General features: G+C 42.8%; 1 protein-coding gene across 4 annotated transcripts in view; it reads right to left on the minus strand.

Moving 5' to 3' along the window:
* Positions 1-1377: 1377 nt before the first annotated feature.
* Prelid2 (PRELI domain containing 2) overlaps positions 1378-27635 on the minus strand; it is a 91711-nt gene continuing 65453 nt past the window's right edge. For 2 of the 4 annotated variants that reach the window (XM_063277588.1, XM_039097122.1), the window contains 2 exons: positions 10634-10703; positions 1378-6023 (listed from right to left, as the gene is read on the minus strand). In XM_063277588.1, the coding sequence (XP_063133658.1) occupies positions 10644-10703 (60 nt within the window). In that variant the 3' untranslated portion in view covers positions 1378-6023; positions 10634-10643. The remainder of the gene's footprint in view (positions 6024-10633; positions 10704-27635) is intronic. The other 2 variants (XM_008772173.3, NM_001271333.1) reach the window with 2 other exon arrangements.

Below are 27635 nucleotides of genomic sequence, written 5' to 3' on the forward strand. Positions count from 1 at the left end.
CTCTGACTTGGGTTTGGTACTTTTGGTAAGTCCCTTCTCTGGTCTCCCTCCGTTACCCTCAGTTTCTTCAAGGTTTTGTTAAAATGCTCGTGTTTGGAGGTTAACCTGTCATCATTCGCATGTCATCCTGTCCCATCAGAGAGACACTGTTCTGGCACTGCAGCTCTGAACTACAAGATGCCAGGTTGGGCTGCCAATGAGAGTCTGAAGGTAAAAGACTCACAGCTGAGTGCCCCATATCCCGTTACCACGACACAGCTCACTGCTATGGTAGAATGGTCGTAGGAGGCTGCTCCACCCTCTGTCTACTACAAGACACAAGATCTGGATCTACAAGAAGCCGTTATCATCTAAGATGCCACATGGCCCTCCCTAACTTAGGCAATATCCAGAATCTAGTTCAAGTCAAAAGAGATGGCACGGCCAGCCAGCCTTTATGTCTCGCACAGCAAGTGCTCAGTAAATGCCGGGTAAACTAGCGTCTACTCCTAAAGTCAAGTCACCAACCTAGGGAAGGAAAACATCGATAAGGTCTGCACAGGCACTTCAATAACAAGGTATAGCTATCACTCCAACACATCCAAGTGAAGATAGATGTCTTAGTCAGGGTTTCTATTCCTGTACAAACATCATGACCAAGAAGCAAGTTGAGAAGGAAAGGGTTTATTCAGCTTATACGTCCACGTTGTTCATCACTAACGGAAGTCAGAACTGGAATTCAAGCAGGTCAGGAAGCAGGAGTTGATGCAGAGGCCATGGAGGGATGTTACTGGCTTGCTTCCCCCTGGCTTGCTCAGCTTGCTTTCTTATAGAACCCAAGACCACCAGCCCAGGGACAGCACCACCCACAGTGGGCTGGGTCCTCCCACCTTGACCACTAAGTGAGAAAATGCCTCACAGTTGGGTCTCATGAAGGCATTTCCACAACTGAGGCTCCTTTTCTGTGATAACTCCAGCCTGTGTCAAGTCGACACACAGAACTAGCCAGTACAGCAGACAAACAGAAATACAGAAATACACAACAGAAACATAGAAGATAGTCTCAGAAACAATGTGCAGGAGACGGCGCAGAGGTTTGGGCCAGCCAGAGGCAGAGCAACTGTCCCCCCCTCCTCTCTGGGGCTACCTGGCTCCACTATGCACACTGTGTCTTTTCCTTTGGCCTACGTGGATCAAATGGTGGCCTCCCTTTATATCTCAGAGAAATGTTATGGGCTCATCTTGAGAGAGCGAGGAGTGAACATCTTGTTATCTATCACCTTTATCTAAAGCAGATGCCAAAAACCAGGATTGCTACTGCAACCCCTAAACACAGATTGGGAGGGGGCGGGGGAGAGAGGATGTGACGTTCCCAAGAAAGGAGTGTTCACTCATAAATACCCATTGTAATGTCTTTATTTCAGAGTAACTACAGAATGGCATTTCATAGCTCTAATTCACAGTAACACTGAATTTAAAACACGTTGTATATGTATAAAAAGCATTTGCATTTGGATTTTTGGATTTTAATCCATATTGGCTTCACATTATCAAGAGAATACATATGAAAATACAAACACAGCTGGGAAAATAAGGGTTTATACATCAAAAGACATGAGCCCGAGCTGCATCTCACTTGAAGTCACAGTCTGAGAACTGTGGCTGAAAGCAGGAAATACAAAGACAGTTAAGCCACTGAAACAATTCCTCAGGGCATGACAGCAAGTTCATTCATTTTAATGTGAGCAAGGCCTCTCACATCCTCATCAGATACTGTTCACTGCTACTTGACACAAACTGTGTTGTCACATGACTTCACGAGCCCACAGAAAGTGAGAGGACGGCAAGTAGAAGCCGACATGGTAATGGTGGCAGGCAATGGCAAGGAAAGGACACCTCAAAAGAAACTAGAATCCGGGCGTTGGGGATTTAGCTCAGTGGTAGAGCACTTGCCTAGCAAGCACAAGGCCCTGGATTCGGTCCCCAGCTCCGGAAAAAAAAAAAAAAGAAAGAAAGAAAGAAACTAGAATCCAAAGAGCAGTCAGTCGGTAGACAGGGGCTTTCAGAAACCTGGGAAGGACCCCAAAGAGTTAAAAAATATGATGGCCCTGAAGAATCTTCAATAAATTCCTTTTACAAAAGTGAGAAATATATACAAAATGAAGAGGGGGAACTTGCCTATACAAAGTAATTCACTTGAAAAGGTAAGAACCCTCCCTGGTGAAAGAATTAAGTCACCCAGAAGGCACTCAAGCTAGCTTCCTTCCTTACAAGGACCTTACACTGTATTCTGAGCAGTTGACTAAACTGATCAAGGGATTCCACTGGTGCAAAACCTTCTTAAAAGGCAGGAGACATAGAGACCAAAACTTGCCCCATCGGATTCTCTCAAAACGTAGTCTGTGTTACAGAACCACAAATGTACTACAGAACTTGCTTCAGAATGTACATCCAGAGACTGTACATTACAAGAATCAGAGTCTGTGGGAGAAGGGCTGAACCTGAACTGCACTGGTATCTGGGGGTGTCTAGAAAGTCTCCACATAATGGTACAGCCTCATCTTGAACGGCAGGCTCAGCAATGCAGTCAGGAAACTACCCAGGCCTGTGAGTGAACATTCCCCACTCTTGTGACTATGGTGCCCAATAAGGCCACACTCCTGACTTTGACATTTCTTATCTAACTCATTAGATGACAATATACATGCTTTGATAAAATATACATAATTTTAAAAAATTAAAAAGAATCCTAATTATAAACAGATTTTTAAAGGATTTTTGTTATTTTTACTTATGTTTATATGTGTATTTGTGTGAATAAATGTCACATGTATGTGGGAAACCCTCAAAGGCCAGAAAAGGGAATCAGATGCCTTAGAGTGGGAAATACAAAAATTTAAGAGCCTCCTGATGTGGGTAGGAACCAAACTTGGGTTCTCTGGAAGGACAGAAAGTGTTCTTAACCACCAAGTCATCTCTCCAGCCCCAGCCCTTTATATTTTTATAAATACTTTTTTTGTTGTTGTTAAGGTTTTCTTTTTAATACTGGGAGGAGGACTGTATGCACATGAGTGCAGTGCCCTCAGAAGCCAGAAGAGGTCACTGAATCACCTGCAATTGGAGTTACATATGGTTGTGAGCCACCCCAAGTAGGTATTGGGAACCAAACGCCTCTGGAGAAGAAATACCTGCTCTTAACTGCTGAGCCCTCTGTCTAGACCCAGGACTATAAGATTTCTAGAATGTGCCAGTCAAACTTTAAGCAACAGATGTCTGAGCAGGGAACAACATTGGGTGAGAAAGAGTATTTGATGCAAGTTAAGAGATTTGGGAACAAAGAAAGAGAATCAGCTAGAAGCTGCCTTGGCAGAAAGGCAGAGTGCAGCTTATATTTAGAGTACAAAAAGCATCCATGATGTCTGGCTGAGATAGTCAAGCCAATCCTAACACCCTCAAAGCATGGGCTCAAAAGTACTGGCTGGGCTGGCAAACGCCACTGCAAACAGAAGAGTTTAAGCCACTCTGAATTTGTTGTTGACACATAAAAGTTAAAAAGTTTCTCCTCCTCCTCCTTCCTCCCTCCCTCCCCTTTTCTTTTTCCTCTTCCTCTTCCTCTTCCTCTTCTTCCTCCTCATCCTCCTCTTCTCCCTCCCCATCAAGGTGAACAGTGCAAAAGCCACATTAAGCAGCCATGGGCTTAACAGAAGTCCACCTTCAGCCAAGCATGGGCTCCAGGGTCTCTGCAGTAACCTCAGGCAGCTTCACTCACCACAGCAGCTGTCAGGACCCACACACTTTCTCAGCAGCCATCCCAGCTTTCAAAGAATCTGGCACAGCTTCAGCCTCTCCCGGCCTTACATTCTTAGTGAAAATTCCTGCCTCACATGTGTTAAGGAAGAAATCAAGGAGAAGCTGGGGCAGGACACTTGCTCCAAGTTGGAAGCCAGGCTGGAGTACACAGCAAGTATTGGAGCACCCTAAGCTACGCAGTGAGACCCTATGTAAAATAAATAAATAAATAAGAAATAAAAGAAGGAAAAAATCAGACTTTAATATGGGGCTCTTATCCTTGGATTCCTATTGGGCACACCCGAGGAACTTTAAAGGCAGTGATCCCCAAAGTCTCACGTTCAGGGATTCTTATTTCTTGGTCTGGGGTGCACTCTGAGCTTTGAGATAGAATGAAGTCTCCCAAGGGACCCTCAAGGGTAGCTGAGGAAGAGAACTCGGGCTTTGAGAGGATGTGAGCTATTTAAGTGCAGAGAACTGTATTTACTCCAATGTCAACCTCCAAGTAAAAAACTCGTGCCTCTCTCATCCATAATAAATCACTTACTTTTGGAAAAGGGAAATTATTCCAAACGCCATTTACAAGCTGGAAACCAAGGTCAAATATGCTCTGACTTCTACCACTCATTTTCCCTCCAACACAACGGAAGAGTAGAACACTAAGGAAGGAGGGGAAATTATCCCAGGAGACAAAACTCAAACAGCACGAATGGCTCAGACACAATGAGAGAAGGCTCGTGGTGGCAGGCTTGTATGAAAAAGTACAATTGCTTTGGAATTCATCAATGCACTGAGCAGGAAAAAAGTTCAAATCATAAAAAAGAAAAGAGAAAAGAGGGAACAATTTCCTTACGTCGTTTCAATAGTGGCCTAATTTTTACCTTAAGATGAGTTCTAAATTATTACTTCCTTTCAAGCTTCCTGTTAGATGGTGCGCATTTACATTTTGGCTTCTCATCATGTCATGCAAACTAATGTCATCTAAATTTAAATATTAACACCACACACAACCCAGTTAAAAAGCGGGTGCCCGGGCTGGCAGGCTCCGTTGGTGTGGCACTTGGCAGCGTGCAGAAAGCTCTGAGCCCGGTCCTCAGCACATACCGCAATTCCAGCACTCTGGAGGCAGAAGCAGGAGGATCAAAAGTTCAAGTTCATTTTCAGTTACATAGAGTTTGAGGTGAGCCTAGGCTACACCAGACCTTGTCTCAAAAGAGGTAAAAGACAAAAAGAACACAGAAAAGCAAATGCTCCAAAAAAAAAAAATCACTTCACATAATAATGGAATCCATTTAATATTCCTACATACCATCTCAGGTCAGTCAGACAACCTCATTTTAAAGCCATTACCTCATCGCACAATTTTGATTTAAATTCGCTTTGTAGGGGTTTAAAAATGATGTGCAAGCCCACTAAATAATGGTAGGAGAAGCTGGGTTTAATCCACGCCAAACCAACTGGCCCCACGCCTGTACTCTCCAAGCTAAACCTACAGAGAGAACTATGTCTGACTACTCACACTTTCTGGTCAAAAGAGAAGTGGAGAGAACAAGTTAGTGGGAGCCACAGCCAGACCCTGCCTTATGCTCTCAACTCCATGTTCTCACGGACCAGCAAGTCAGTTCATGTGTTATCTCCTAAAAGCTGTCTGACTTCTGAGAATATCAAAAATCCATGCACACGTGGCTTAGCTGAGCATGGTATGAACATGGCTTAGTTGACCATAGTATACATATTACTTAAGCTTCTTCAGCAGGGTGTACTTGTGGCTTAGCTGCACATGGGTCTGGCACACTGACTTTCTATTCCAGATCTCTGGAAAGAGGTACTAGGATGGACCTCTATCTATCATTCCCAGAAGCCTCTTCTGGATCCTCTGAAAACAGATGCTGGCATCATAGGCACACAAGGAGCTTCCCCGAGCCTTTATCCTCCTCTTGGCTTCCCTGACAGCATAGCAGGGAATCAGCAAAACATCTGGAAAAAGCATAGATGTCATCTGATAGGTTTTTCCCTTTATTCATGAGATTGTAAAGAGACCATGTCATAAAACTCCAGCTGCAAAGTCTCATCTCTGTGAGTCCCATGATTTGAAGCAGGCCCCAAAGGGGAGTGACAAGTCTGTACTCTAGCAGGAAGGTCCCCTCTTCTCTAAGCCACTGACTCTGTCCTGGAACCAGCATCCGGTAAGTGTGCCTATGATGTTGTGGCCAAGAAGTAAGTCTCAAGGAAGAGTAGACACAGTGGCAGCTTCCCTGCAAGAGAAAGAAATAGGTTTTATCACCTAATAAACACGTCTCAGCAATCAATACTTATTTGCCCTCTTGTCTAAAGCAACTCCCGAGAGTCACTTGAATTCTCTCACTATGGATAATTCTTGAAGAAATTGCATTCCTACCTCCTAATGATCTTCGAACAAAGCAAGGACCTCATTTTATTAAGTCCTGCTACCTAGAGGAGCCAGTTCAGTGCGGGGCTGAAGATACAGCTAAAAGTAAGGTCTTAATCATTCTGGTGGGATAGAACTCTACTGTGTTATCAGACCTCACCAAGCCAGTCCTGAATGCCAGTGGCAAGAACAAACAGATGTCAGTACTATTTGTTTTATTCAAACGTGACAGGAAATCAAAAATCCATCAAACAGATGTGTCAGCAGCAATGCCACAAGCATATTGGTTACTGAGATTTATGGGCCTCCATTTCAGTCCATGAGAAAATTACCTTCTAAGCATTCTACATCTTCAAATGTCCAGTCGGACGCACAGGTCAGAGAGTTCATGAATGTTACTTCTGATGCCAGGTACCAGGGAAAATGGAGGCATATTCTACATGAATGTAAAAATTTTTTTTTTGATATGGGGTTAACAATACAGCCCTGGCTGGCCTGGAACACAGAGAGATAGGCATGCATCTTGAGTGCTGGAATTAAAGACATATGTTGTAAAAATATGAAACAATCTATGTTGTAAATTTGTGTAAATCTACGAATTGTCTTTTAAAGGCAGAGCTCAGGCTGGAGAGATGGTTCAGTGTTTAATAGCACTGACTGCTCTTCCAGAGGTCCTGAGTTCAAATCCCAGCAACAATATGATGTCTCACAACCATCTGTAATGAGATCCGATGCCCTCTTTTGATGTGTCTAAAGACAGTGTGTGTATATACACACACACACACACACACACACACACACACACACATATATATATATATATATATATATATATATATATATATATATATATATATACTGGGCTGGGGAGATGGTTTCATGGGTTAAATGCTCACTACACAATCATGAGGATCTGAGTTCAAATACCTAGAGACCATGGGAAGTCAGATACATTAGCACGTGCATCTATCAACCCAGTACTCAGATACGATGGAAAGTGGAAACAAGAAAGTCCCCAGACGATCCCAGGCCTGGCACACAGAGCAGAGCAAGAGATCCTATCTTAAATATGGTACAACATAAGAACCAATACCTTAGATTATCACCCCTCCTCCTTCCCTCCCTACATCTCTCACACACACACACACACACACGTCTGCATATAAATGCATACATACACATATGCACACATGCAAAAGACAAAAGAAAACTAAGAATTGCAAAATTCCCAAGTTCGTATATCAGTGAAGTTATATGCAGTGCTCATACTATGACCGTGCTACAGTGATTTTGTCTGGGCCCCTCTGAGTGACTTCGGCGACCACTGTTGATGATACTTTTAACTTCATTGTTATTAGCATTTTAATATGTCTTTATGCCTTAAGATAGCATCATGTGAGTCTTCGCTAAGTGAGGGTGTTAGCACAAATGCAGAGGAGATAAACAGACAGTACACAGCAGAGATGTGATGTGATCGATTTTATAGGTTTAAAAGGCCATACAATCTCCACCACAATCCTTGGTGTTAATTTAAAAAAACTAACTCAGGAGACAGCAATGTTTTCTTTCTTGTTTCCAACAAACAACAACTGGAGCATAAAGTAAAGAATTTAGACTTTAAAGGTAAAGACTGCAGGGTCTCTGTCAAAACTATTCGAGTCTGCTGTTGCCGCTTTGAATGCAGCCACAAGCACAGCTATGTTCCAATAAATCTTTATTTATAAAAGGCAGCAGTCTGGATGTAGCTTATGGGGCTCTTGTTTTCTGAACCCTATTCTCTGTGTGATCCCTCCTACCCATTATTATATTTTAACTTTTTTTTTTCTTTTCTTTTTTTCGGAGCTGGGGACCGAACCCAAGGCCTTGTGCTTGCTAGGCAAGCACTCTACCACTGAGCTAAATCCCCAACCCCATATTTTAACTTTTTTTATTTTAGTCACATTTGTGTGTGTGTGTGTGTGTGTGTGTGTGTGTGTGTGTGTGTGTGTGTGTGTGTGTGTGTGTGTGTCCCCGTGTGTCTGTGTATGTGTGTGTACTTACACAGCCCATGTATGGAAGACATAGGACAGTTTCAGTACCTTCTTTCTACTAGCTGGGTCCACAAGACTGACTCAAGTTATCAGGCTTGGCGGCAAGCACCTTCTCCGAATAAGCCATCTTTGAAATTGTTATTTTGATTTTTGAAATAGGTCTCACTCCATAGCCAAACCTCTCAGCAATCCTGCCTCAGCCTCCCAAATGCTGGCCCCTTTCCATTTAATTTTATTGCTTTCCATCTCCTAAGAACAGTACATTCCCCTCCTACAACTTATTTTTCCTAAAGCTGTTTCTGAGAAAGTAAAAAACGCTCCATCAAGTCGGAGGGAATTTAAACTACAAAGGCGTTGTAAAAGCTGTCAAGAAAATGGGGAGGGGAGAAAATAAGCCTGTAGCTGGGTTACAGAATCAAAACCTCAAATTTTCCAAATCTACAGAGTTGTTTATACTTCACAAACTGGTACACCTCAAAATCAACAATTAAATCATCAATTTAGTTATATATAAATAAGTCAATGATAGTGCTTGGGGAACAGCTCATGCCTTAAATAGTTTATTCAGTTTATAGTAACTGTGGACATCTCTGTGAAGAATTATGTCCTTTGAGAAAGTGAGTTCTGAATTGTGACACCCCACTCTGCATAAAATGTAGGAATTATTCTATGGCACAAAATGATAGTACCCCACTCAGAAGTCCTGGCATTTTGCAGACCCAACCACTTAGCTACTTGAGAGAAAGTAAATGGCTTCCCATACACCAGGAAAAGCCTAAGCTCAGGAGCCCACCTAAGACTTGGTCAACCAGAACTCTAAGAGTGAGCTCATTCTTCTATGCTTTAAAATCCTCCAGATGATTCTGACGCTCATTAAAACTTTAAAACCACTAATATAAAATTTGGAAAGTATCAGGTTTATACCTTCCCAGTGTTAGCACAGGCCCCTTAACTCCCTCACATAACTTTGAGCTGACTTCAGATCTCACTCCCTGGGTAAGATGGGATCCATGCCCAAGTGCACAAGCACATTAGTATTTAGTGAGAGTGGGGTCCATTATTAACATTGAAACAGAAATGGAAGCCATTAGAGGTGCCTCTATCTGGAACAACAGTAAAGAAAGCCATTATTGAATCCCTGAAGAGATTGGTGTCACCATCAAGGCCATAGGGGTGGTGGCTCATCCATATCTTCATTTAAGTCTACTTGACCTGTGCAGATTCAGTTCTAACATTTTATAAGCACCTACCATTTGCCATGCCTATACTAAATAAAACTTTATTTAGCCCTCCAGTAACAGTGAAATCTACTATATGTCACGTGTACATAGCTAAGTATTCATCAGAATATCGTTCAACTTGCAAATAAACGGAAATGCGACTCTCCAACTGATGTCCATTCAGAGGCATGATTGGCACGCTTTGAAACTCAAGGTTCTTGTATGTGAGTGCTCCTATCAGGTCTTCTTTGGCTAATAGCTCTCAGAATTCATTGTATACCACAATTAGACTGGTGAGTTGTTTACAGGAAGCCACGTGTAGTGTCCTTTCAAGCTGGCCTAAGGTAATGAATTACTAGTCTGTACCAATGACAAACAATCCTAATAACTCAAGGCCCTCCAGCCAGAGGCCAGCAATTATTCCTAAGATTCAGATTCCTTCAGAACAGTACTTTGAGCAGTGGAACATGTTTACTTATTAAATACCTCCACAAATATTTTGGATTGGGAAATTTTCCATATTTTTTGAAATATTTTCACATACCAAATGAGATTCCCTAGAGCTAGAACCCAAGTGTAAACAATAAATTCATTTCTGTTTCATGTAGTCTGTATAGTCCTACCCTGAAGATGATTTACATACAATTCTCAGTCCCCTTGTCTGGACGTCCACCCACCACCCTACCATATAAGGTCCGGCATAAAGGTCACACATCACTTTAGGTCCGCATTCTGGAAGTTGCATATTTGGGAGAATTTCGTATTTTGGTCTTGGGGGTTGGTTTCCAGATATATTTGTTTTCTGGGCCAATCAACACATTCCTGTTGATCCTTGTTGTTTCTTGTGATCCTTCCTGCCCCAATTAGAGCTCTAAGTCTCTCTTTTTATTGTTCTGAGAACAATCAACTAAGCCTCAGTTGATCCTGAGAGCTGCCTTTACAAATCTCTGCCACCTCAAGGGCCTCAATCATGCTAGATTATACTGAACAGTTTTAGCGATTTGAAAGCAGTTGTAACTCAGCGCACAGTACAAAACTGCTTTGAAAATCAGAGAGCAAATAAAGCTGCTGAACAGATAACAAAATGCCTGTGAAATAGTATTCTACGGGTATCACTGGGAAACGCGAGCGTGAATAGCTCAGGGAGCCTGATTCATAATGCCAGGTTTATAAGCATGACAACGCGGCTTGAGTAAATAATTCTGATTTTTGCTTTTGATACTCACTGATGATTTTTTATTCCACTAAGGGGGAACCACACTGTTCCTTCAGCAGCATCTCCATTATTCTAATTCCCTATGGAGAGAAGAAAGAAAGATCAAAATGCCATCTATCATAGACAAGCACCATTACATTTATCGAAACCTTTTCCCTTCAGGGAATCCAGGTCCCGACCATATATTCATTGCAGAAGAGAGGGCTCAGTCATCCCTGACATTTCTGTAATATTTCACTAGGCAACCTCCCTTCTGTTTTCACCGCATACTCTTGGAGCTGGGCAGAGCAGAATTGAGAATCTGCTTACCGCATCAGAAAGCAGCCCACGCCAAGGTAAGCGACGTCTCACAAGTGGCACAGCTTGCTGGCGTTGGGATAATGGCAACTGTAAATGTTTGCTGAACACTGACAGTTGTGATGCTTTCCCTGCCAAGGTTCAAGCATGTCGGTGTGGGCAGCAGGTGCTGCCGTGTCCCACTGAGATGCTCTCCAAGATGAAGGCACGCTTTCCCCATCCACAAGAACCCGTTACGGACTGCTGCAGGCACAAGTCTCAGGATCTCAGCCAAGGCAAATCATCACCTGAGGTCATGACCCCTCTCCAGGGCCAGCCCATACCCTATGGTTGGTGGATATGAAGATATAATGGCTCTCTTCCCTCAACTTCAAATAACTTTGAAGGTATTGCATCCCCACAGTCCCCCATGGCATAGCCGAGACCTTTGCTGCAGCTGCACCATAGTACCCTGCTTCCCTCTGCATCACACGGATGCTCCCAGACCCCCACCCAATGTGCTCCGGATGAAAACCCCCACTTCTCCGACACCTTATTCGAAGCAGACAAAACCACTTTCCTAGTTAGAACACAGATGTTCAAAGAGCTTTAAGTGTGTGCCGAAAGCTCTGACGTGGTGATGCCAACAGGCAGCACTCCAGTCTCTCCTCTGCTCCTTCCCGGGCTGCCCACACCACCTTGTTTATCACTTGAGTCTTGGAGGAAAGAATATGGCAGCTCCTCCTCCCCTACTTTAGAGACCAGTTCTGTGGGCTAGAGAATAGCTTTCACATAGAAACATGGACAGGAACAAAAATATTAAACACCCAGACCACCCCACCACCCCACCCCTCCCAGAGCTCCCAGGGACTAAACCATCATCCCAAGAGTACACGGGAGTAACCATGGCTCCAGCAGCATATGTAGTAGAGGATGCCCTTGTCGGGCATAAATGGGAGGAGAAGCCCTTGGTCCTGGGAAGGCTCCATGCCCCAGTGTAGGGGAATGTCAGGGCAGGGAGATGGGAGGGAGTGGGTGGTTGGGTGAGGGAGCACCCTCATAGAAGCAGGGGCAGAAGGATGGAATAGTGGATTTCTGGAGGGGAAACCAGGAAAGGGGATAACAGTTGAAATGTAAGTAAAGAAAATAGCCAATAAAAAGAAAGAAAGAAAGAAAGAAAGAAAGAAAGAAAGAAAGAAAGAAAGAAAGAAAGAAAGAAAGGGAAAGGAAAGGGAGGGAAGGAGGGAGGGAGAGAGAGAGAGAGAGAGAGAGAGAGAGAGAGAGAGAGAGAGAGAAAAGAAACTAACAGACAAACAAACCTGGACTTGAGGCATAATTGTGAGGTAGGATCTTAAAGAAGGAAAGATCCAGAAGGATGGGGGCCTGCCATTCACAGACAAGAAATACTGAGAAAAGTAACAATGAAAGGAATTTTAAAATGTTTCCTCAGGCCCTCCCAGAAAAGCCGGTTTAATGGCTCTGGGGGTTGGGGGTATGGGTGGGGGTGGGGGTGGGGACAGAGTTTTGTTATCTTTGACAACCTTTCACATGATTACCTTAAGGTAAAGCAGGGCTGGGCCATGCTAAGTGGGCCTACAAAAGAAGGGCTAGGACCCACCATTAGTGTTTGTGTGCGTCAGGAGATAGGGATTGGGCGGAATCATAAGCATCACGGGGGAACACAGTAAAATATCTTAGAGGCTGGAGAGACGACTGCATTGGGAAAGTGCTCAGTGTGCACAAATGGGGACCTGAGTTCAAATTCCCAACTCACTTGTTTAAAACAACCAAAACAGGGTTGGGGATTTAGCTCAGTGGTAGAGCGCAAGGCCCTGGGTTCGGTCCTCAGCTATGGAAAAAAAAAAAAAAGACAAAATAATAAAACAACCAAATAAACAAACAAAAAAAAAAACAGGCAAGCAGGGAGGGAGGAAGGAAGGAAGGGAGAGAGGGAGGGAGGAAGAAAGGAAAGGAGGGAGGAAGTGAACCACAAATCTATATTCCCAGCCCCGGGAGGCAAGGGAGCAGGGACAGATAGATGGACATAAGGAGTTCATTGCCAAGCAATTCTAGCCAAGTCTGTGGGCTCAGGGGTCAACTAGAGACCCATCTCAAAAACACGTGGTAGAAAGTGATAGGGAAAATGCCTAACAGCAACCTCAAACACGCACATAACCCTTGTATGCACATATGCATGCCAACATGAACATACACCATATATATATATATATGCAAACATGCACATACACACATATGTGCATATGCACAAATACACAAATAAACACACATACATGTACATATACACAAATAAACACATAGAAACACACATTCAAACATACACACCTATACACAAATACACAGAAACACACACATACACATATACACAAATAGGCACACACACTAATATGAAAGCAGAATAAGGGGGTTGGGGATTTAGCTCAGTGGTAGAGCGCTTGCCTAGGAAGCGCAAGGCCCTGGGTTCGGTCCCCAGCTCCGGAAAAAAAAGAACCAAAAAAAAAAAAAAAAAAAGCAGAATAAATGGCATATAATCCTGAAGGTCTTTCCAGTTGTGCCAGGGCTATCACCCCACATATTGTTGCAGCATTAAAGGATCTAGATAGGGCCTGAGAAGCATGACTTGTCAGATGAACTAGTACAGCAAGTACCAAGGCCTTTGAGGCCAACTGGATCAATGCTATCTATTTCCTGCACACCAAACCAACCATCTCCCGATACATTAGAGGCTCCTTAGCCCTAACAGTGATGGCCTGGATCTGTACATTGATAACACAGTTCATGTGATTCTAACATGCAATTCACAAAAATTTGTAAATAGTACCTTTGTAATATCTCTAAGGTCACTTCCAACTCTGCTCATCTGGGCATGATGAATTAGACTCTCCTTAATCAGACCTGGAGATGTTCTCCAAAATTGTACTTTTAAAGCTTATCTCCTGTCAGGGCTGGAGAGACAGCTGACTAGCTAAGATCACTAACTGTTCTTGCAGAGGACCTGGGTTCAAGTCCCAGCACCTACACCAGGCAGCCTTCGACCTCCTGTAACACCAGCTCTAGGGGAATCCTACACCCTTTTTTGGCCTCCTCAGACACCTGCAGTCACATGCATGTACAGTGTCCCACATACATAACTAAACATAAATCTTTAAAAAAAAAAAAGCTAGTTTTCTAAATCCCTGGGGAGAAAGAGGTGGGGACAAGGGACACAAAAGGTAATAGGATAAAATCCAAGCAGATTCTAAAACCCAGACCAGGATGGTATTCACTTCTGTTCATTTATTCATTTATTCAACAACAAAGCTACCAAATATTTTTGTGTGCCTACTATGTGCACTGGATATTAAATGTTGAAGAGATAAGACAAAAATCACTGCCCTGATAGAATTGACAAAGAATTTTCTTCCTTGTTTCAATTTTATTCTTGTTCCAACAATCCCATTAAAGAATTAAATGTCCTTTCACCTCCCGGAAGAAGGAAAAGTGCCACATAAAATCCTTTTTTCAGACTTAGTTTTTCGGGGTGCACATGCAGGCGGTATGTCTTTAAAACAAGCAAAGTGCATTACTCCTTGGTAAGGTAGAACTAAGCCATGATCCACCCCATCATCTAAATTAAGACCTCCACCACTACTGGGCCACTAATTGATGAAAATAAAGATTCTGAGGTTTGCCCTGGGACTTGAAAGACGTTATTTATTGAATCAATTATGTTCGCAATGTGACAGTTGATTTTGTTCTTTCCCTCTTTTCCCCTCATACCACTTTACTCTTAAGAAGAAGAGTTAGATGCAGAAAGGGGATCGTGAGGGCAGGCGGGGCCAAAGGCCCATCGATAGAACTTTCAAATAAAGTTTATTCTAGTTGTCAAATCTCACCCCTGAGAGATGAGGCTTAAAGAAGCTAAATTTATACCCCTTATCACACGATGAGGCCCACATGCAGAGCACACATTAAGCACATCCACCTTTTAGATGTGCCTTAAAAGCCTTCTGGACTGACAATGCATAAAGCAGCTTGATCTCTCTACCTTCAGGGTGTTTTTCCTTTATCACTGGGGCATCTTTCCCCATTTATCAAAGCCCAGGCAACTAAGGCACCTCAGGGCTGTGTGTCCCTGACGCCAGGACAGCGACGCCTAAAGCTACTTCTATAGTCTCGGAGCCTTTCACGCTCAAAAGCCTTCACAACCAGCCCACTCTGCTTCTGAGAAATTGGTGATTATCGCTGCAAGACCAAAGTGTGTCTTCAGGAGAGGTCAAAACCTAAGACAGCTAACTGCAGACAGTGTGTTTGTTTTATAATCAAGTGGACACTCCCTTAGGAAGCTCTGATTTACCTGGGAGACTCCAAAGGGAGTCATATTAGACCTTACAAAATTACAGACATCGGAGCCATTCCCAAAAGATATACCCATGCAGAGCTCTTAATAAGAGAGCTGCTCACTTAATTATCACAGTAATAAAAAAAATGGTGTCAAAGACCCCACTGGAGATAACTCCTTCTGGTTCATGGCTTTGGAGCAAATACTGCCTGTGCTAGCTAAATTTTTGTCAACTTGTCACAAGCTAGAGTCACCCAAGAGGAGGGAACCTCACTTGAGACAATGCTTCCATAAGAAGGAAGACCAACAGAATCAACTAACCTGGACCCTTAGGGCTTTCAGAGTCTGAACCACCAATCAAAGAACATACAGGGCTGGCCCTAGGCCTCCCTGCACATATGTAGCAGATGTGCAGTTGGTCACCCTGGAGCTGTTTCTTGTACTTGGGATTTGTTCTATTTGGGCCGCTCTGTCTGGCCTCAGTGGGAGAGGAAGGGCCTAGACTCGAAGAGACTTGAAGTGCCAGGGAGGGAGATACTCAGGGAGACCCCTATCCACTCAGAGGAGAAAGGGAGGAGGAAATAGTGAAAGGATTGTAGGGGGTGACTGGGAGGCGGGCAGTGAACGGGATGTAAAGTGAATTAAATTAAATTAAAAGAATGGCATGTATACAAGCCATAGGATATTTTCTTGGTTGATGAGGAAGGGCCTATTCCTTTGTGGATGGCGCTATCCCTGGGCAAGTAGTATTGGAATGTAGAAAAACAAACTGAGCAAGCCATAAGAAGCAAGCCAAAAAGTAGCATTCCTCCATGGCTATGCATCAGCTCCTGACTCCAGGTTCCTGCCTGGAGCTCCTGCCCTGACTTCCTTCAAGGATGTGACTCTGATAAGGAAGTGTAAGCAAATAAACCCTTTCCTCACCAAGTTGTTTTGGTCAATAATAGTATTTTATCACCTAATTAACAGTCTATCCAATAGTATCAGATGCCACAATGTACACAAAGCTGCAGCCAGCAGCACTGAGATCCAACAGGACAAGATGGCCCCACACAGAGGTCATCTGTCTCATGGGAGAACACAACTGGAAGATGAGACAATCTCTGAGAAGTGCTGTAACTTACAGAGGAAAGGGCGTATGAAAGGAGACCGGAAGAGCAGGTCAGTCACACAAGGAGAGAGTGACTTGGGGGAGCAACCAGAGGAGGAGACATGCAAACTCCAAAGCCTGGTTATGACAGTTCCCAGAGACAGCAAAGATCAGGAAAAGGCGCGTGCGTGGGGGTTGGGGGTGGTGGTGACGCACACTACATGCTCACTATTAAGCAATTAGCACCGGGAACTGGACAGAAGGAAAAGGATTTCCCATCTTTCAAGGTCCTGGTGCCCCACCCACCCACACCCACACTTTCCCATCCTTAACTCCACTTCTTACTGGAAGAGACAGTAGCACTTAAAACCTAAGTAGCCACAAATGACACTGTCGTTTGGCTAATACTCTCGTACTGAAGACATTTAGGTCACATCCAAGCTTGCTGTGAAACTTTGTGCAAAATTTAAAATTCTTTATGCCTCGATTGCCTCCTCTTTGAATAAAGATAGCAACATGGACTTGTTTGGGGGGTAAAAACATGTCTAATCTGATTACCAAGATTCCTAGTGTTAAAATGCTAGTTTACACTAAACATCCTGTAATTAAATAGCCAAGCTTCCCCTGAATCGTCCTTAATCCTCTGAGGCCAGGGAAGTAGCTTAGCTGGTTCCCAGCATGCACAAAGCTCCTTCTCCAGCACTGGTTAAAAATCAAGTGTAGTGGTATATAGCTGCAACCCCACCCTTCAGGAGGTAGTGGAAAGGGGAGCAGAAATTCAAGGTCATTTTTGGCTACATAGCAATTTCAAAATCAGCCTGAGATACAGGAAACTCGGTCTTGAAAGAGAGGAGGGGAGGGGAGGGCTGATGCTACGGCTTAGGTAGAAACCCTTGCCATGAAATCTTGACCAACCACATCTGATCCCTATAAAGAAAGTAGAAGGTGATGAGACCACTTCACAGAGTTGTCATTGAAGGACCCCAGTTCTTACTGAAGTGTAAGAGCTATTGAGAAGCTTGACCTGGTAGAAAGTAGGTAGGTTATGGGGCTCATGGGAAGGACCCTAGGGGCTTTTGCCAGCCTTATATCCATTGCCTCAGATCAAGATTAGGCCAAGTACCAGCTTCCTGCCTCGGGTCAAGGCTAGGCCAAGTTCCATTCTCCACCCACAGTTCTTGAGAACAGCAGGGACATTCTTGGAAAACTGCAGAATGTACTCAATGATAGTCACCTGACCCTCTGGTCCCAGATAGAGTTCCAATGCATGTCATATGCTTGCTAGCCAATACATTCAAAGGTCAGTATGCCTAGCCAATAAGTTGAAACTGTAACCTTGCTGATGTAACCTGTACCCCTAAAAAGTATAAACACTGCTTGTTATAGCCATTCGGGGTCATCTTCTAGTCACTCGATATGAGGGGCCGATTTAGGGTGGACCCCAATACACCAAAAAATAAACCTCTTGCGTTTGCATCAAACTCCGTTCTCGTGTCTCACTTGAGGGGAGGGAGGGTTTCCTGGTAGTTAAGACTCACTTTGAGCCATACAGTCATGACTTCCACATACACAACATAGCATTTGATACCCACAAGCCCCCAACTTCCACCCCCAACACACATAGAATAATAAAAAGGCAAACAAACAAGAATACAGCCTTGGGACGAAGAACACATCATAACGTCCATCGAATGAATTAATGAACCCATTAGTTAACCAATCAATCACCAATTTGTATTCCTACCACTTTAGATGAGATGCCAAGGTGCTCAGCTAGGGAAGAAATTTTGCTTATGTTTTAATCCCAGTATCTTGGGCGGAATTTTTTGACACACAGTAGGTGGTCAATGCTGATGGGTTGTAAAACTTTTCACCTTATACTTTTTGAAAATGCTAAAATGAGTTTAAGATGAACTGCCCTCAAGGAGTCTGCCTCACACTCAGCATCCTTGAAGTGTGGGTGGGAAGATCAGCATCACAAGAGCTGCTACAGGGATGAAGAGACAAAACAAGTAAAGGATGGAAAGACCAGAGGAAGAAGATGTGACATGGAGGGAGCCAGCAGCACACACCAGATCAGTCAACAAATACTCAGAGTTAGTCAACAATTACTTGTCCATGCTGAAGTTCACGTTGTTAACCACTGGACACAAAAAATATTTGCATCAAATTTACTCCATGAACTTCAGACCTTTCAACTCCCACTTTCCGTTAAGATGGACTATGTAGAACTTGTCTTGCCTCAACTCACAACTTGACCTATGGTCATCATCATGCTTGTTGGGCTCTGTCCAGTCCGTTTCTGTCTCTGTCTTTCAGCCAGGGCCCTCTGCATTCTCCTCTGACCACGGACATGACTCACATGCCAGCTTCCTACTCAGAAACCTGCCAGTGCCTTCTTTCTCACTGCCTGTTCTCTCTGAGGAGCATTCTTGGTTCTTTTAAGTGGCAACCCTAGCTCTTTGCAGCATTCACAGCTCAACTGATCTAGCCCCTCCTCAGAGAAAACCTCCTCCCAGGGCCACCACCCCTGCTCACACATCCCAGCCAGTCAAGAGCAATCACCATGCCCCACTGTCTATATAGCATTCATATAACAATTTTCAAGCTTCTAAATAAAGCCTTGTCTGTTACTTCCAGTGAGAAGTTATATTCCATGAGATCAAAGAAAGATGCTATGGGTATCTGCTGCTGAATCCCACCTTCACTAGAACCTGATAGGATGGGCAAGACATGAGGAAGGGTGGGGTAAAAGGACAAAGCTATCTGCATCCAGCTTTCTCATCAAAATATGAGAAGCACTCAGCAAAGCTTTCCAGAAAGAGATATTTTATCACAATAAAGCACCTTTTAATTGGATGCCCAGCTCTTTTCAATTTAGAGCTAGCTTCATCTACAAAACTGGAATAGGACCAAATAACAATAAGAAAGATTTATTAGCACATGCTATGTGCCAAACACTGTGTGTGAACCTTCCCAGAACAAACTCCTTCTACCTCCCATCTGCCCTAAAGGCTGTTATTTGTGTTTGAGGGTGACACCAAAGCTCAGAGACATTCAACATCCCATCCAAACCCACACAGTAACTAAGAAACAGAGCCTCCATTTGACTCAAGGCAATCAAGCAGAAGAGCCTGGATTTCAACTAGGCTGGAAGTTCAAATGAGAGTGTGAAAAGCCTATTACAAGGCTGGATGTGTACCAAGAGCTTTTCTCCCTCTCCTGTTGACTATGGCTCGAAAATTCTGATAAACAAATCAGATATTTTAGTCCTGTTCCCAAACAAAATGTCATGAATTTTAATATATGAGTCAATATCTAATCACATCTACAAATTATCTCAAATACAATACCTTTCAAATAGGACTAGTCAGATTCAACAGCTATGATATAATTTTTCCATATTAGTTGAACCGTTCTTCAGTAAGATTAATTTTTGTTTTCATTAATCACACCAAATCTTTAGGTGTGATTGCATAACATTAACTGTTACAATGACTTGGACTCCTCAGCTTCATATTATTAATTTCTCCTGAAGGAGAATATTTAACTCGCAACAGGAAATAATAATTCCCCAAATAATAAAATCTAAAACTTGGGAAAGACTTTATATTTTCTAAACCAGAATAAAGGAAATCCTCAGCAAAGGGTTGAAAAGTGGCCCATTTGGTTTAGAGAAATCTAGAGCCAAACAGAAGAAAACCTGGCAGAGCCATTTCCATGGCCCTTTCCCTGTAAACCCCAACATGACAAGCTTCAAGTCTCTGGTACCACGTTCTACTACCACACTCTTTCTCCACCTTCCAAAAAGACTTGACCTGCCTTAATTTTGACTGTGACCTGAACATAATTGTATTTCTCCTGATTTGAACTTCACAGCTAATCAAGGCCAGCTTCTCACTCAGAGGCACGCCTCACCCAGGACCATCCCGTAACTGATCATCCACATCTGCTGAGAAGGCTCCATCCATGGGACGAGCTCACCATTCTTTACTCCATCTTTGTTGGTCCTAATTACAAGGGACTCTCTCTCATCCTCCAGCAGAGAGCACCTTTAGTGCCTGGCACCAGTGGGACTCGTTACCTACTCTTGTTGTGACAAATGAAAAAAATAACGAGGCTTCTACAAGTTCCTTTTATCACCTTTCCCCCCTGTTCATCAAACTTAAGCCAAAGTACAGCTTCTCCATTTTCCTTCCTCGCTCTGAGACAAAACGGAGAGCCACAATGTCTGTCTATTTTTAATCAATGAATTGTCCCTAAGAGAATGCATAAATCTAACTGTCCCCAGAAAGTAAATAAATCCAATGGATTCCTTTTTGTTCTATTTCTACCTCTGCCCATATTCATACTTCTTTTTTAATCAAGAATATTTGCATGCATGTCTTCAAATCAGGTGTTTCCTTTGAACAAATCATCATTTCCTGAAGCCACAAGTTAGTAAAAAGCCCATCTCAGGAAGTCCCAGCATCCTCAAGGTTACTACCGATCTGTTACCGACTGACTACAAGCCTCCATCTCGCCCATATTTTTAATGTTCTCAACAGTCCCATGAGGTTTGACTTCATCATTTCCAGGGAAGGAAACAGTCTCAGAGTGGAAAACTGAAGGCCACATGGTCATTGAGTAGCTAACCTAGAATTTCAACCTGGATTTCTCCAGTTATTTCCATAATGAGCATTTACCTCAAAGGATGTGTTTCCTCACTTGGCTGGAATAGAGTGGAGAGAACAGAAGGAGCATTTTGCTTTGCAATGTTACCTTTAAGGATTAAATGAGATATGCAAATCACACATCATGCTTGCGTTAACAATGCTTAACCTTCTCATTTTCCTGTAGCCTAAAGACAAGTGGTAACCTCTGAGACCACAAGGCCCTCTTCCATCAGTGTCCAGTGGCCCACAAGAAATGCCACCAGAGATGCACTTTGAACATCTTTACGTTCAAGCATTTCACTTGCTGGTTATATCACCTCAAAGAGATGCTCTGTGATGCGAACTAGCCTTCACTAGGTCACAGAACTGGTCAACAATAGGGACACAACTAGAATTCGGTCAAAGGAAGTACTGGTCCTCAGCAGACAGGCTAAAAGCTCTGCAGCACCAGGCTGAGCACACAACACACCCAGTCTCATCAACTCCTCTGGCTCCCAAGTCATCACACCGCAGAGATACTTGCATATCCATGTCCACTGCTTACAGTTCACAGAAGTAAAGGACCAGCCTAGAGGCCCATTCAGAAGGTGACCGGAAAAAGGAAACATGGTACTCACACAACAGGCCTTAAAATGGCCATAAAGAAGAACAAAATGACATTTTCAAGAAAAAAAAAATGGATAGAACTGGAGATAATTGTGGAAAGCAAAAGCCAGAGTAGGAAGGACAAATATTGTATGAGTTGTGTCATATATAGAATGCAGATTTAAATTTTATGCATGTATTTAGGTTTCTGTGTGCATACAGCCCATAAAGTAAAAGGGAAACTATCACAGAAATAAAAATCTAAAGTGGAGACCAAAGGAGGTTAGCAAAAGACATCTGACACAGAGGCAGAACGAAGAGTGATTTACAGAGTAAAGGGGCCCAGTAAGAATAAAGAAGTGGAGAAGAGGACAAGATTTTTGGGGGTCAAAATAGTAACCAAATGTATACGTATATAGGTATAAAAATGCTACAGTGAAAGCCATTCCTTTGTCTACTAACTAAAAATCAGTAGATAATAATAAAATCGCAATAAGTAAAATATTGGGGTAAAAAACATTACCTGTTCTTAATAGTTTCATTACCATCCCATTGTTTCTGTATTTGAAAAGAAATTACTTCTCTTTAATAGTAATTTAAAACAGAATAGAAGCATAAAACCTCTTACCATTCCTGGGAAATAATATAACAATACGTTCATCAAGTCAATAGATAGCCACTGAACCCTGAGCAATTTCTGGGCCCTGAGGATAAAGTAGTTCATTCCATCTAGAAGTGGTCAGTAAGGAACATGAAACTTTACAAAGACCAGGGTAACAGTTACATATGTAGGAGTCCTTCCATTAATATTTTCTAAGATAGTGTTGTAAACATGAAAGGTTCTAACCTGAAGATGTTTCACCTTGGGTCACTTTGTAACACTGTAACATTGAGTAACATCAGTACTAAAGAGAAAGTAAGTTATAACTATTTAATGAAACATTATGTGGCAATGAAAATGATGGCTTTGAAGTTTATGTAGTTAGAATAAGAGGCATTTGTGATGAAATGTTATTTTTTAACAGATGTATAACTGTATTAATTCTGTAGGTATCAATGTCTGAAATCTACATATAAAACATGGGTGAAAAATGTGCCAATTAGTTATTAACATGTTTTTGTCTTTGTTTTTAAGCCTAAGTCTTGCTATATAGAACAGGCATGATTCTCCCGCCTCAGTATCCTGAGTGCTAGAATTACAAGTATACACCACCAAGCCTGACTCCAATTTGTGCTTTTAATAAAAGCATATATACATTACACTTAAGTTCATATGGAATAATAATTAATATGAATTAAGTTATATGTATGAAATTAGGAAAAGTCCAGATGATAGCTTACAAAGGAAGAAGCCTTCTGGTTTGACCCTGCCACCAGAGCAGACCTGGAGCACTGACTCTGCACACATTCCTACAACACCCAGAGAAAGCTCGACCCCCAGGGACTCTAACATGCCCAGGATCACAGATGAGGCCCCAACATCTGACCCATAACCCCAAGTAACTGGGACCCCAGGGATTCAGGAACACAGGAACACCACACAGTCAGTGGCACAGGTTCCTTCTGGTTTGAACTTGCACCCAGAGCAGACCCGGGGTGCTGGCTCTCCACCCATTCCTACAACACTGAAAGGGAAACCAACTCTCAAGTGCTCTGAAATGCCCATGATTACAGGATCACAGGATCACAGGATAACAGGATCACAGAGGAAGCTCGATGGTCAGGAGATCAGACACACCCAGGATGACTGGAGCTGACATACTCAAGATCACAGATGAGGCCACAGCACCTTTCCCAACACCCCTCATAACTGCGACACCCACAGGAACCAGGAAACACAAACCCCACCCAGCCAGAGGCACGAGTTCCTTCCATCTTGTACCTGTCTCCAGTGCAGAACCAGGGCTCTGGTTCCCCCACCCACTCCTGCAACATCCAGAGAAAGCTTGACTCCCAGGAGCTCTGAAAAGAAGAGTAGTATCTCAAGAGCTTGGTTACACCAGGATTTCAGGAATGCAGAGGCAGCTTGACTCCCAGGAACAGTGACACAACCAGGATCTCAGGATCATAAGATCCCAGAATCACAGGATCACAGAGACAGCTGGACTCTGAGGAGTTCTGGCACAACCAGAATCACAGGAAGGACAGGCTCCAGTCAGACACAGCAAGGTCAGTTAACACAAGACATAACCAGACAGCACAAGGCAAGCACAAAATCATAACAGAAACCAGTGCTACTTGACAACATCAGAACCCAGTTCTCCCACTACACCAAGCCCTGGATACCCTAAGACATCTGAAAAGCAAGATTCAGACCAAAAATCCCGTCTCATAAATATGATAGAGGAATTTAAGAAGGAAATAAGCAACTCACTTAAAGAAATACAGGAGAACACAGGAAAACAACTAGAAGCCCTTAAAGAGGAGACAGAAAAAGCCCATAAAGAAATACAGGAAAACACAATCAAACAGGTAAAAGAATTGAACAAAACCATCTAGGATCTAAAAACAGAAATAGAAACAATAAAGAAATCACAAAGGGAAACAACCCTGGAGATCGAAAACCTAGGAAAGAGATCAGGAGTCACAAATGTAAGCATCACCAACAGAATACAAGAGATAAAAGTATCTCAGGTGTAGAAGATACTTTACAAGACATTGACACAACAGTCAAAGAAAATACAGAATGCAAAAAGCTCCTAACTCAGAACATTCAAGAAATCCAGAAAACAATGAACCTAAAAATAATAGGTATACAAGACAGTGAAGATTCCCAACTGAAAGGGCAAACTAACATCTTCAACAAAATTATAGAAGAAAACTTCCCTAACCTAAAGAAAGAGATGCCCGTTAACATACAAGAAGCCTACAGAACACCAAACAGATGGGACCAGAAAAGAAATAATTAAATATATGAAGTGCACATAACAAAGAAAGAATATTGAAAGCAGTAAGGGAAAAAGGTCAAGTAACATATAAAGAGATACCCATCAAAATTACACCATATTTCTCACCAGAGACTATGAAAGCCAGAAGATCCTAGGCAGATGTCATACAGACCCTAAGAGAACACAAATGCCAGCCCAGGCTACTATATCCAGCAAAATTTTTAATTACCATAGAGGGAGAAACCAAGACATTCCATGACAAAACCAAATTTAAACAATATCTTTCCACCAATCCAGCTTTACAGAGGATAATAGGAGGGATACTATACCCAAGAAAAAGCAAGAAACTAATCTTCCCACAGCAAACCCAAAAGAAGAGAAGCACACAAACATAATTTCAACTCTAACAAGAAAAATAACAGGAACCGATAATCATTGGTCCTTAATATCTCTCAACATCAATGAACTTAATTCCCAAATAAAAAGACATGGATTAGCAGGCTGGATATGAAAACAGGAGCAAGCATTTTGCTGCACACAGGAAACTCATCTCAGTGACAAAAACAGACACTACCTCAAAGTAAAAGGCTGGGGAAAAAATTTCCAAATAGTTCCAAGAAACAAGCTGTAGTAGCAATTCTAGTATCCAATAAAATAAATTTTCAAACAAAAGTTATCAAAAAAAAGATGCTACATACATACTCAAAGGAAAAATCCACCAAGAAAAACTCTCAATTCTGAACATCTATGCTCCAAATGCAAAGGTACCCACAAATGTAAAAGAAATATTACTGAAGCTCAAAGCACACATTGAAATTCACACAATAAAAGTAGAAGACTTTGTTTTTACCGGAAGTCCCACACCGGCGGATCCCGGACCGCAGCAGCTCTCTGCTCCCAAACCCCGTGGGAGAGAGACCTCACCGCCTGATCAGGTGGGCACTCCTGAGGCTGCAGAGCGGAGGAGACCACCAACACTGCCCACCCCTGCCCACATCCCTGGCCCAAGAGGCAACTGTATAAGGCCTCTGGGTTCCCATAGGGGAGGGCCCGGGAGCGGCAGGACCCCTGCGCCTGAGACACTGCCGGAACCTGAAGGAAACAGACTGGATAAACAGTTCTCTGCAACCAAATCCCGTGGGAGGGAGAGCTGAACCTTCAGACAGGCAGACACGCCTGGGAAACCAGAAGAGACTGCACTCTGTGCACATCCAGGCGCCAGAGGAAAACACCAGACGTCATCTGAAGCCCTGGTGCACGGAGGCTCCCGGAAGGAGCGGCACAGATTTTCCCGGGTGCTGCCACAGCGGAGAGGACTTGGGCAGTACCCCACGAGCAAGCTTGAGCCTTGGAACCACAGGTGGGACCAACTTTTCCCCTGCAGGAGGCCTGCCTGGTGAACTCAAGACACAGGCCCACAGGAACAGCTGAAGACCTGTAGAGAGGAAAAACTACACGCCCGAAAGCAGAACACTCTGTCCCCATAACTGGCTGAAAGAAAACAGGAAAACAGGTCTACAGCACTCCTGACACACAGGTTATAGGACAGTCTAGCCACTGTCAGAAATAGCAGAACAAAGTAACACTAGAGATAATCTGATGGCGAGAGGCAAGCGCAGGAACCCAAGCAACAGAAACCAAGAATACATGGCATCATCGGAGCCCAATTCTCCCACCAAAGCAAACACGGAATATCCAAACACACCAGAAAAGCAAGACCTAGTTTCAAAATCATATTTGATCATGATGCTGGAGGACTTCAAGAAAGACATAAAGAACTCCCTTAGAGAACAAGTAGAAGCCTACAGAGAGGAATCGCAAAAATCCCTGAAAGAATTCCAGGAAAACACAATCAAACAGTTGAAGGAATTAAAAATGGAAATAGAAGCAATCAAGAAAGAACACATGGAAACAACCCTGGACATAGAAAATCAAAAGAAAAGACAAGGAGCTGTAGATACAAGCTTCACCAACAGAATTCAAGAGATGGAAGAGAGAATCTCGGGAGCAGAAGATTCCATAGAAATCATTGACTCAACTGTCAAAGATAATGTAAAGCGGAAAAAGCTACTGGTCCAAAACATACAGGAAATCGAGGACTCAATGAGAAGATCAAACCTAAGGATAATAGGTATAGAAGAGAGTGAAGACTCCCAGCTCAAAGGACCAGTAAATATCTTCAACAAAATCATAGAAGAAAACTTCCCTAACCTAAAAAAAGAGATACCCATAGGCATACAAGAAGCCTACAGAACTCCAAATAGATTGGACCAGAAAAGAAACACCTCCCGTCACATAATTGTCAAAACACTAAACGCACAAAATAAAGAAAGAATATTAAAAGCAGTAAGGGAAAAAGGTCAAGTAACATATAAAGGCAGACCTATCAGAATCACACCAGACTTTTCGCCAGAAACTATGAAGGCCAGAAGATCCTGGACAGATGTCATACAGACCCTAAGAGAACACAAATGCCAGCCCAGGTTACTGTATCCTGCAAAACTCTCAATTAACATAGATGGAGAAACCAAGATATTCCATGACAAAACCAAATTTACACAATATCTTTCTACAAGTCCAGCACTACAAAGGATAATAAAGGGTAAAGCCCAACATAAGGAGGCAAGCTATACCCTAGAAGCAAGAAACTAATCATCTTGGCAACAAAACAAAGAGAATGAAAGCACACAAACATAACCTCACTTCCAAATATGAATATAACGGGAAGCAATAATCACTATTCCTTAATATCTCTCAATATCAATGGCCTCAACTCCCCAATAAAAAGACATAGATTAACAAACTGGATACGCAACGAGGACCCTGCACTCTGCTGCCTACAGGAAACACACCTCAGAGACAAAGACAGACATTACCTCAGAGTGAAAGGCTGGAAAACAATTTTCCAAGCAAATGGTCAGAAGAAGCAAGCTGGAGTAGCCATTCTAATATCAAATAAAATCAATTTTCAACTAAAAGTCATCAAAAAAGATAAGGAAGGACACTTCATATTCATCAAAGGAAAAATCCACCAAGATGAACTCTCAATCCTAAATATCTATGCCCCAAATACAAGGGCACCTACATATGTAAAAGAAATCTTACTAAAGCTCAAAACACACATTGCACCTCACACAATAATAGTGGGAGATTTCAACACCCCACTCTCATCAATGGAC

Source organism: Rattus norvegicus, chromosome 18, assembly GCF_036323735.1.
Source record: "Rattus norvegicus strain BN/NHsdMcwi chromosome 18, GRCr8, whole genome shotgun sequence".
In the NCBI taxonomy this organism is placed as follows: Eukaryota; Metazoa; Chordata; class Mammalia; order Rodentia; family Muridae; genus Rattus; species Rattus norvegicus.